The 12,644-nt window shown below is 37.8% G+C and overlaps 1 protein-coding gene across 1 annotated transcript in view; it reads right to left on the bottom strand.

Annotated features, from left to right (window-relative positions):
• LOC137102951 (uncharacterized protein C14orf132-like) overlaps nt 1-11,895 on the bottom strand; it is a 32,779-nt gene extending 20,884 nt beyond the window's left edge. The window contains exon 1 of the mRNA XM_067482895.1: nt 11,649-11,895. Coding sequence (XP_067338996.1) covers nt 11,649-11,675 — 27 coding nt within the window. The 5' untranslated portion in view covers nt 11,676-11,895. The remainder of the gene's footprint in view (nt 1-11,648) is intronic.
• Nucleotides 11,896-12,644: the final 749 nt, after the last annotated feature.

The raw sequence follows: 12,644 nt of genomic DNA, 5'->3' as shown, positions 1-12,644 counted from the left end.
GAGAGGAAACAGACCTGGGAAACAATGATGTGGAAACCACAGACGACCTTAAAGGTCACTTTTCTCTGGAAGGCACAATAAGACTGATTACTTTAAATCACCACTCAATCATGAGCTGTGTGTGTCTAATACAGACATACACACACTCACTCTGTTCTTCTCTTTTCTTTCTAAGGCACTTTCATCCAACTCAAGGATACAGCAAAAATTTTATGAGCTGTAACTTTAATATGCTGTTTTCTGTGTAATATTTTGTAACATCTAATAATCCCATCTCAACAACATGTTATTGTTAGTGTTGTGATTTCATTATGTGATGATTAAAGGCACGTATGAGTCCCAGCTGTAAATATGTGTGGGAGGTATTCACTTTTATAATTTGCCTTATAAGCAACAGGTAACACTGTGTGAGTCAGTTAAAGCAACTGACCAGAGACAAACCTCCAGAGGGGAATGATGTTTTAAGGGAGATTTAGTATGTGGATTTAAAAATACATGGATGAAGATGATCAAATCCAAACTCCTTCATGTGGTAATGTCCAGTATACAGAACACCACTTACTTTAAAATTTCTTGTTAAATGTCAGTATGAGCAGTGCCATAATAAACAATAAGATTTAGAACAATTACATTTCTGATCATTAGTGGGCACTTGAATGAGTAATACTTAATCTGCATATTCATTATCATGATCTTATTTCACATCACACGCTATTTTCACACATTACACACTCTGTAGCTTATAAATGTTCTCAGGAAGGTAGCGCTATGGGATTTATCACATTTGACAAAGACATCTTTATATCTCAACATGATGTCTATTCATTTAAACACTAACAGGAGTCAGGTCTACATAATATAACCTGGCAGTTGAACTAACTCCACTTTTCTCTATAGTAAATCTCCAGAGTCACACAAAGTTTTATCTAGGACAGTGGTTGCCAACCTTTTGACCTTATGATGTTATTGATGTTGTTATGTTATTTTAGTGTATTCTTTATTTATTGCAGAAGCTAATAAATTAAATAAATTGATATTTCAAACAAAAATAAAAGCAAGAATAAAACTTTAGAAGTCTTGATTTCAAAATTCTTTCTGAAATGTTTCCAAAAACAGGGATCACCTATGTTGTGCTTACAACATAGGTCCCTAAACTCCTTATGCTGACAGTCCCTCTGACAAGACAGAAGCATAAGCTGCTGTGTGGCAGTTAGTCTTCTGTATACTTGCTAAACAGAAAGTGTACCCATAATTGGTGATTGGCAGATGTTAATATCCAGATGTGCATAATGAGAGTATTGGTTTTGACACAGCTATTGATATTTGTTATAACAATTATTTCAAGAGGAAGTAAGTTCCTTCCTGAACAAATTCCAGTTTGCAAAACTTCTCATTTATGTCTTTTCAAAATGTCAAAAAGAGTAAAAGAACATGATTTTCATCAACATAGCATTTATTGCACATTCATCTAGTACAATTGTTATTTCATCAGAAATGCATTAGTTAATTTTGATTTTTTTTTAATTTATTTTTATTTTTTTGTTCTTTCTGAAAATGAAAGAACATGTGTACACGTTAAATGAGCATTGTTATTATGTATTATGTTGTTACGGTTTGGGGTTAAGTTTGCATCCTCTTACACTGAAATGGCATGTGGAGGGGAAGATCACATTTTTGGTGCTGCACCACAACAAGAGAGAGACTTTCCACCTTCGTCATTAATTACAAATTTTCCACTGCTCTAATGCAGCTAAAAGGGAACTACCCCCCTTCTCAATGTTATGCAGCCATTGGTAGAGGATCATGCAAACATCCACATTAACTCCTTTTATGCTGACTTTTTCCGAAGAAATCCAAAATGTTTATACCCATTTCCACATTTTGCTGTTCATCTAATGTCAGTAACCAGTCAAAGGTCAATAACTAGGGATGTCCTGATATTCATGCCAGTATCGGGCATCTTGCCCATTCCTGCTTTTATTTTCTTGTACTTGCACTCACACAAAGCTAAAACCAACCCCTTGATTGTACTTATCTCTTAAGTTTAATCCAGACTCCATCAATTAATACAAGACCCACAACACACCCTTCCCTATAGGCTAACCTAACAAATAGGTTATATAGCTAAACCTCATCAAGATGATTGGTTGTTAAAGCAAGAATCTCACAATGATTTGCTTGATGATAAAGTCTTATTCTGATGTTAAACACTCACTTAGCAGCTTGTTTTGTTGTTGGTGTAATGCAAAGTGACACAGAGAAATCCAATTTAGCACTAATCTGTCCACATGTCCAAACTGTCAGCTGCAATTCTTGTATGATTAAACTGCACTGGTTTTGTTTTTCCTTTTTGCATTCTGTTAATAAATCAAATGGCCGCCTGCATTCAGTCTATTTTTACTAAATACATTTATATTATAATTGAGTTTATAATATGCTGACATGCAAAACTATGCTCTTACTAAAATGTGATGTGTGGCACTGACGCACTGTACACTTCAACACTGCTGCAGCTAAAAGGAAAAATTAGATTTTGATTTTCAACTGCTGTTAAATATATTTTTAAAGACAAAGTAACAGAAAACGTAAAGTAGATAAAACTTTAAAAACTAAAGCTGTTCTTGACCTGCCTGGTGAAACCACATTACATAATTTGGAGCCACTCTGTTGTTTGTTAACTTGACCATTTCTGCCTAAAAGCCTAAAATGTCTTTGACGTTTTAAAGCACTTGTAAAGTATACCCATTAAGTGGGCAGACAGGCTGTCCTGCAATGTCTTTGAGACACTCTCACAGAGACAGCTCCGCTGCCTCGCAGGATGACTCACTCACTCCGTAGCATTCTCACCCTGTGATGCACTGCCACTCCCATTTGCTCTTCCAATTCAATCATTTTTAAGTGAATAAAACCTATAAGCATCTTTGCATCTTCCACAGTGGTGTAATAACATGTGGCTTTCAGACTGTACATCCCCTCTGGGAGTTTATTGTGTCATACTGGGTCAGCAGTGCTCATCTGATCTGATATTTGCTGTCACATTGGCCAGTTTGTTCCTGAGGGGAAGTTTTTCTCTTAAAAAGGCAAGACTAAGAGTCCCCGGCCACGTTAGCTATTCTGTGCAGTGCTCACTGTAAAAAAACAAAACAAAAACGGATTCAGTACAAGTTCACCATCTTAGTTTTGCATGTAAAAGTACAGCTTAGATTGATAAAACTTCTCATATTGCAGATATTTGGCTACAAAGCAAATCAGAGATGCACCATTATTGATGTGATCTAAATGGCCTGATAATCCTTGACTGACAACACATTTTCTTCTAATAAACGTCCAGTTATCCACAACATAAACAGAAGCCACAATGACATTTTGATGATGTTATAAAGCAGAAAAGACAACAACAACAGCATAAATTAGGGGTGGGTTGATCGATCCTAAAATCTATATTATATCAATACCAATGTTGGTATTGATAACAGGTAGATACTAGCCTCACGAGGTCAATACTTTAGTTTAAATTTCTCGAATCTACGCAAGAGCAAGCCTCAATGTTTGTAGGAAGTCCATTAGCTACTATGGCAAAACCATCAACTTTCACAGACACATAAAACAACAGGATTAAGAGAACGCCAAACTGCAAAAGAAACCAAGAGATGAGAGGAAAAATCCTTCAGACAGACCCGTAGCAGAGGTTACTGGCCGAATCCTTTCAGAGAGGCAATGAGTAATCAGGTAGATGGTGAAATTATTAACATAGGAGCTTCAGCATTAGTTAATGCTAATTTGTAAAATTATACAGTAGTTGTCAGCAGACTATAAACTATATTCAGCACATTGAAAGCTGAAGGCTGAAAGCTTAATTTACTGGAATAAAAACATATATACCTTAAACCTGAAACCTAAATGGCTGAATATACCTTTTGTGTTACCTTTTCACTTGCATTTTTATATTTGACATAAATGTGTTAAAATATGTGCTGGATTTAAACATACACATTTAATTACAGGTGCTTTGAAAGCATAAATTACAAAATCTTCAAAGTGTTCATGAATCACCACACACTGCGCTCCCCTACAGGAAAGTATATGTGGGTTCATGTAAATGGTCTGCACTTATATAGCATTTTTCTACCTATTGGCTCTCAAAGAGCTTTACACTGCTTCTTATTCACCCATTACCACTCACAATCACACCCACTAATACACCGTTGAGGGAGCTGCTATGCAGCTGGCCAACACTCACTGGGCGAAACTAAGCTGGGGTTCAGTGTCTTGCTCAAGGACACCACAACATGTGACTGGAGGAGGTGGGAATTGAACCAACTACTGTGAGATTGGTGGACAACTGCTCTACCTTCCTGTGCCACAGACGCCCATGTGTATTCGATTAAAGTAATAGTATCAGTATTGGTATCAACGACGGCAATACTGGCCCTGTATTTTCTTTGTATCAAATCAATGGCAAAGTTTGCCGTATCGCCCACCCCTAACATAAAGGGTAGGTGTGTACATATAGGTATTTGTGGACAAGCTACAAAAAGCTTTTCTGCTGCAGCTGAGATCGTCCAATCGTCCCCCACTGGTCTTTCAGGATTGCATCTGACAGAGCAGTAATTTCTCCAAATCAATGCAGGTTGCAAGAGGTTGCCATGTTGCACACACGAACACATAGTTAAAAGTAATAAAATCTGCTGCCTTACAACCCATGGTAATTCTAGTACTGCAGCATAGCTACAAGCTACAGCAGCAAAAATCTGAAAGCTACTGGCTTCACTGTGGTGGATCTAACCTTGTACTGAATTCATGATGTTAAAACTTGAAGCTGGTAATACGGCGTAACTAAGGCGTGATGTAAAAACTGAACAAAGGCTTCCATAAATACACATCAATCATGCATATTAGTACATGTAGACGTTGTGATGCATTAAAGCACAATTGCAGTTTCTGTTTTTACTTGTAAATTTAAATATTCCTGACAGGAAGTCACATACTGAACTGTACTTCTTTTTCTTTACAGGGAAAGGCTCATCTTTAGCTTTATGACAGGCAGCTCGACATAAAAGAAAGACACTAAGTAGACCTTTTCTGGAGTATTTTTCGTGTAAAGAATCTAGAATCTCACTATGCAGATGTTAGTAACACCACAGAGATCAGAACACGAGAGTCAGACCACCTTAGTCAATTCAGTCACATTCTAATTTCAATGTTCTCTGCATGCATTAATATTTTGTGAGTGTGTGTTTATTTGTGTGTGTTTTAATCCAGAGAAGATTTATTACAGAGGTGTAAGTGCAATCATTGCTGAGATCAATCCCCATGTGAGAGACGTGACCCTTTTTGCTGATACTGTAGCTGTGATGACTGCCCACAAGCAGGAGTATTCATATGCATGATGGTGAGATATAGTACAGAACAATAGTACAAGTTGATTATCTTGTTGATAATTCTGCAGCCTCACTACATGCAATACTTGATACTGTTGCCCCTCTGAAAAAGACGGCAGCAAACCAGAGAAGATGATCTCCATGGTATAGTTCACAAACAGGGAACTTAAAGCAGGCAACATGAAAGTTAGAAAGCAAGTGGCATTCCAGAAATTTAGAAGAATCTCATTTAGCCTGGAAAAATAGTTAAAAAATGTACAAAAAAGCTCTGTGTGATGCCAGAACAGCATATTATTCATCATTAATAGAAGAAAACAAGAACAACCCCCGGTTTCTGTTCAGCACTGTAGCCAGGCTGACTAAGAACCATAGTTCTGTTGAGCCTAGTATTCCCTTAACTCTGAGCAGCAATGACTTCAAGACTTTCTTTATGAATAAAATTGTAGCTATTAGAGAAACAATTCACCAGATCCTCCCCCCAAATATTACACATAGATCTTCATTAATGACAGTGCTAGAATCATTAATAAGACCTGTATCCCTCTTAGACTGCTTTTTACCCATAGATCATTCTGAGCTAACTTCAATTATTACCTCATCTAAACTAACGACCTGCCTGCTAGACCCTATTCCAACTAGACTGCTCAGGGAAGCTTTACCCTTATTAGATACATTTGTATTAGACATCATCAATCTATCTTTAGAAACAGGCTATGTACCTCAGGCCTACTTAAAAACTTGACCCAGGGGTTTCAGTCAATTATAGACCAATATCCAATCTCCCCTTTATTTTTAAAATCCTTGAAAAAACAATTAAGTGACGACCTGTACAGAAATAATTTGTATGAAGACTTTGAGTCAGGATTTTCTTCATGCACACAGGGTTAGCTTTGAAGTTCCACAAGGCTCTGTGTTAGGACCAATACTTTTTACTTTATATATGTCTCCTTTAAGCAACATTATTAGAAACTATAAATTATAATTATAAATATAATGTAAAATATAATTATAAATTTCCACTGCCAGCTGATGATACCCAGCTATATTGATGATACCTGATGAAAATTCAAGCTTCAAGCGTGCCTACAAGACATAAATGTCTTGTCCCACAATTTTTTACTTCTAAACTCAGACAAACTGAAGTCAGAGTATTGGGCCCAGAAATCTCAGAAATATGCTGTCCAACCATATCGTTACTCTAGATGACATAAGTCCAGTACAGTAAGGAACCTTGGAGTTATTTTTGACCAGGATCTGTCCTTTACCTCACATATAAAACAAATCTCTAGAACAGCCTTCTTCCACCTACAGAACATTTCCAAAATTAGGAGCATCCAGTCCCAAAGAGATGCTGAAAAACTAGTCCATGCATTTGTTACTTCTAGGTTGGACTACTATAATTCCCTACTTTCGGGATGCCCCAGCAACCCCCTAAAAATCGTGCAATTAATCCAAAATGCTGGTGCAAGAGTGCTGACTGTAATAAGCAAGAGAGATCATATTTGACCTTTACGAGCTTCTCTCCATTGCCTTCACATAAAATGTAGAATAGAATTTAAAACCCTGCTTCTTACGTATAAAGTTCTTAACGGTCAGGCTCCATCATATATAAAAGACCTCATAGTACAACATCATACCAGTAGACCACTTCAATCTCAGAATGCAGGCCTACTTGTGGTTACCAGAGTTTCCAAAAGTAGAATATGAGGCAGGGCTTTTAGCTATCAAACTATCAACTCTGCTGTTGAACGAGCTCCCAGTTCAGATTCGGGAAGCAGAAACCCTCTCTACTTTTAAGTCTAGGCTTAAAACCTTCCTCTGATAAGGCTAATAGTTAGTTATAGTCATGCTGCTATAGGCTTAGACTGCAGGGAGACCCATCCCTCGATGCACTGAGCTCCTTCCTCCTCTTGTCCCTCTCTCCTCTCACCCCGCATTTATTTGTCACCACTGTATAACATTAACTTTCTTTCTTTCTCCCGTAGTTTACTTTCTCCTTCTCTGTCTCCCTCTCTCTGTACCTTTCTGCAGGTGTCCCCGGGTTTGGAGCTGTGTGTTTTCCAGTGCTACTGGTCCTACCAAGCTGCCCGATGTGTTGTTATTGCTTTTATTGCTTTTTTCTTTTGAACTTAATTTTCCACTCACCCCAACCAGTCAAGGCAGATGGCCGCTGACCCTGAGCTTGGTGCTGGAGGTTTTGTCCATTAAAGGGACTTTTTTTCTCTCTCCGCTGCTCAAAGGGGAATTGTTGAATTTTCTCTACATATCTTTATAGTCTTTAATTTATTCTTTAAAGTGCCTTGAGATGAGTTTGTTGTGAATATCAATAAAGTTATATAAAATGGTCAACACTTACAGTATATAGCACTTTTCTACCTATTGGCACTCAAAGCCCTTTACACTGCTTCTTATTCACCCATTCACACTCACACACACTCATACACTAACGGGAGAACCAGGAGTAACTAAGGTGGGGTTCAGTGTTCTTGCTCAAGGACACTTCACCATGTGACCGGCTGGCTTACCAGCAAACTTTGACCTTACAGCAAACTTGGATCCCCAGGTTGGTGCCTTAATCCCTGGTTCTTCCTGTCCATGTTCTCAACTGTTCTTGAGCAAGACGTGAGTGCCTTCCCAAGCACTTAAACATGTAATCCATTATAAAGTTTGTAGATGGCAGTAGAGCAGTACAGTGCCAACTGTAGTATAATTGTATGGCATCATAGAATGAATGAAAGGTGAAATAAAGGGAGATGAAGCTGAACAGTTCCCTATGTAAAATTGCATGAGAATTATTATTTTTTGGGGGGGGGTGGGGTGGGGGGTCAACAAGACTTTCTCCTTAGTGCAGATCCTGGTGCCTTTTCTATTGTATTACAACTCTCACAGTTTCTACTCAGCGTTGAAGGATGGCTTCACCATTTTTCAATTTGCTTTCTGACTTCCCTGTATAAAAATATTTCTTTGCCTTTAGCTGATAAACCTCCTCCAGATGAAGTCATCTCGAGGATTTTTTAAAAAATCATTAAGATGAAGGCATCTGGAGGAGCTCTGTAAAAGCATTTTGACCACGATTACAAATAGAAACTGAAGGTTCCTCCAAGTAATCCAACAAATCCTATTGGATTTTGGAAGCATTCCAACAGGAGTTTGAAAGAAGTTGTGTTTGATAAGTAGATTCATATAATTCTAGACATGAGCAGTATTAGTAAATGTATGCTGTGCATCTAAATTAATGTCTTTTTAATGTTTGAAACATCTGTTTTTTTTGGATACAACCTTGCATCTGTTTTAACACTCTATTTTCTTAAAAGATCAGTCTCGTGGTTTTAAATGTTTTTGTTATTTTCCACCAAATACAAAGTCGTAATGTTTCATAATAGTCCTTCATATTTTCTTTTACAAAATATATGCTTAATATATGTAAATGGTCAAAGAAAAGGACAAATCCAATGTAATGAGAATATGGTAGGGCTGCTAAAACCCAAATATGAGATAAAGATAGCACCGGGCATAAAGGAAATCATGATTGCAATCATGGCCATTATGACCAAAAGAAATACAATATTCTTCATCCTTAGTCAGAATTAATGAAGCCAGATATTCATTCTAAAAGAATGATTTTTGCAGGTGATTAAAGCTCATTTTGTCTTTTCTGGGGATGAAAAGAGGACAAACAAATGAAAACCCATAACAGGTCGATGACATGATGCTAGAATGAAAGACATTCAAATCTAGCAGTGCTGACAGCTTATTATTCCTTCCAATATATCTCACCCCTGTCCCCTTCCAATGTCTAGTGTAAGAGAGGAAAGATTCTATTCTTAACATCTCTCGTACACAGTTTTGCCATGTTTTTGCTAGTTAGGTATGATGGCGGATGGTGGTAAGAAAAGCCATTAATAACACTCACTGGGAGATTCTGCGGTTCCTGTTACCTTTTCTGTTACCTAACACATCACTCAAATTACTGGGATCAATCAGCTCATGATGCCAACAACACAAGTCTGTGGCCCTGACATTCTAACAAGCTTACAGTCTACTGTCACACATTTCCAGGATGCTTGAGAGTTAGATAACATGCTGACTCAGGCATTTTTTTCAGTCTTAGGTGTCAAAGTGCTAAATACTCTACACCAGGGGTTTCCAACAAGTTCAACCACTTTCCAAGTAGCTCACCAAAGAGTCAATAAGTTCCACATAAATTTTAAAATTTTATTAGTCAAATTTGAGTGGTCACTCAGCAAACCAACTTACATGTATATCCAATCAGATTCATAAGTGTTCCGCCCCTTTTAACAGTCAAGGATTATTTGACAATTAGTCAATTAAACAGTGCGCTGCTGTCCAGCTTGATGAGCCAGTGGTGATCGGTGTTGCCAACTTAGCTACTTTGTCACTCCATTTAGTAAGTATTTAGACCCCTCTAGGGACTAGCGACAAATCTAGCAACTTTTTCTGGTGTTATTGGAGACTTTTGGAGATTCTGATGTGAAAGCACGTATCGTTCTTACTCTTTACAGCTCTCAGGAGAAAAAAGTTTGGAGACTCCTGATCTACACAATGTTTCTAATCTAACTAAAATATAAACCTAATTCCTAAAGTCTGTAAAACTAGAATTTTACTAAAAAGACAGGCCTTTAAAATGTGTTAGTAATGCAGTTGTTACCTAAGGGCCCTAGTGGTGCATACAGCATTGCCAAGTTTTCAATTATTAAAATTATCACAAAATGTATTCCCAAACAAGGAACCTATGGTCTTTTGCCCAAAGATCTACAGTAATTTTAATGAGTCCAGTTTGTAATGGATGACATGCTTGCTTACTCTTTAAATGGTTACTGCACTCTGATATTTGATTTCTTGCTCCCTGTGGTTAGACGTGACTATGCCTGGAACCAGAGTTGTAGCGATAGTTGGTACAGAAATGCGCAAGCGTAAAATTATTACTTCATTTTAAAATACAGAAAAGGGAAATATGAATATATTGAACTGTACTGAAAGCTACAGAGTGGAACATTAAAAAAAACGACTTCCTGAAGAGCTGTGCAGAGCATTGCAGAGTATAAAGAAAAGAAAGAGGCAAGGTTCAGCTGAGCAGCCGGAATTGATTTTAGAATTTCAAGAATAATCAATGCCAAACATCCTAGTAGTAGAAGTGAAAAAATCTAAAACATGTTAAAACAGAAGGAATGGAGAGATAAACTGGACTAAAAGTAGATTTAAAGGCTTATTAACACTACTATGTTTTTGTCTATTTACTACGTATGTGGCCCTGTTTGTCGTGGAAGGCAGCATGGTGTTGGATTGGATAAAGCTGCTGCCTCACCCCTGGAAGGCCCGCGGTTTGAATCCTGAATCTTTGTGGAGGTTACATGTTCTCTCTGTGCTTGTATGGTTTTCGGTTTCCTCCAACAGTCCAAAGACATGCATGTGAGTGTAAATTGTAATACTGACAGGGCATGGCCAGGAAGGTAGCCAGGGGTTGCACGTGGCACCCATGGTGCCACTCCTGCCAGAGTCAAAAGGTGGTAAGTAGTTGGTTTTTGAATAGATATCAACATAGGATAACAGAACATATATGAGGATGAAATAAACCATTATAAATAAAATAAATACAATCTACCTTTGTATTAAATACATTTAGGGTGTATACAATTGCATTTAGAGGAAATGCCTTTAAAGAGGAACACACACAGACACACAAGCACTTCAGTTTCAGTATCTTGTATGAGGACAACTTGACAAACCTTTATCTGACTACCCAGTAAAAATAATCTAGATCCGCCCCTGCCTGTTGACCACAACATTAATACCACCATACCACCAGACATCAGGTGCAAGGCTTTGCCTTAACTCATAACTCAAAATCTTTCTTCCATGCAGGACAGGATTAGACTGTATTGAATATTTCAACAAGTGGGAGGGGCTTAAGTCTGTGCACACAATAACAGTTTGATGTCTAAAAAAAATTTTGATTTTCTCGTTGTCATTATTTGAATGACTTGCAGCAGCCGAAAAACCAGCAAACTTGTGTCCAATACAGCCACACTAAACTGAGCTGATTACAATGGTCCATAGCAGAATTAGAATTTAAGACTCGACTTTAAAATGGATTTTATAATAAGCTGTATATAAAATATTTTAAATATTATTTTTTTTAAATTACGAAAACATTTGTATTAATTATTTATTATTTGGGTCATTATTGGTTTGCAGCTCACTTTAGCGACGCTGATGAAAAGCTGAAACAAAGTAGCAAGGTTGTACCTGCGCTGCCATGAAGGAGAGATCCATGGTGGCGGCCGAGTTGGAGAACACTTAGACGGCGTCTGCTTCTCCTAAAGACCGCGTCAACAGGCGCCCTACTCCAGCTGGGAAGGACTGGATCCCTGCGTGGAGATGAGACGATGCATCATCATCGCCACATGCGACACTAGATCAGCTCTCCTTCGTGTAGACGCTGTGTATGGTGGTGAGGAGGGAGGCGAGAGGGTTCAACTGAGAGCAGGCGAGGGGGGAGGTAGACAGAGAGAGAGAGAGAGAGGGAGAGAGAGAGAGAGAGAGAGAAGGCTACAGTGTGTTCAGAGAGCCCAGCATCTTAATTAATTCTCTTTTATACAAATTTAACTTTTCTGGATTATAAAAAAACATGTTAATGCAGATGTTAAGTCTGCATTGATCATCAGGACATCTTTTCCAGAAAGACCATTTGTATAAACATATACAATAGAATAGACCCCGATCTGAATGTTGTAATAAACTACTGACCTGATCTCATTCAGATAATGACACCTGAATGATAAAAAATTCGTTTTAAGAGGAGACTTAAAAATGTGATTGAAAAAATGATATTTTTGATTTGTAACCATATTCGTGTGGCTAAATAAATTTAGTTGAAAGTAAGATGTTCAATTTGAAGGTCACCTGCTGTTATTTTAGGCTGTCAATCAAAAGTGACTCAGAGGAGCCTTTCATCACCTGAGTAGATGATAGAGCAGCATCACTTCTTGGGATACTGTGTGGGATGTATTGTTTATTTTATATGCCAGTTGTCTAACAAAACAAATATTAGTCACAAATTAGAGCGTCACTAAACCCATCATACACTAGAGGTTGTAAATGTTTTAGAGCTGGTCGGCCAATATGATATATTTTGTAATAATCTGTGGTCGGTTCAGTTATTTTATACAATATGTGTAAGAAAGCCGCATTGAGATAGACAGGCAGCCCGTCCAGGGTGGACCCTGCCTCATGCCCAGTGAC

This window comes from Channa argus, chromosome 17 (assembly GCF_033026475.1).
Source record: "Channa argus isolate prfri chromosome 17, Channa argus male v1.0, whole genome shotgun sequence".
Classification (NCBI taxonomy): Eukaryota; Metazoa; Chordata; class Actinopteri; order Anabantiformes; family Channidae; genus Channa; species Channa argus.
Note: the sequence above shows the minus strand (reverse complement) of the source record. Positions and strands in the feature narration are given on the sequence as shown.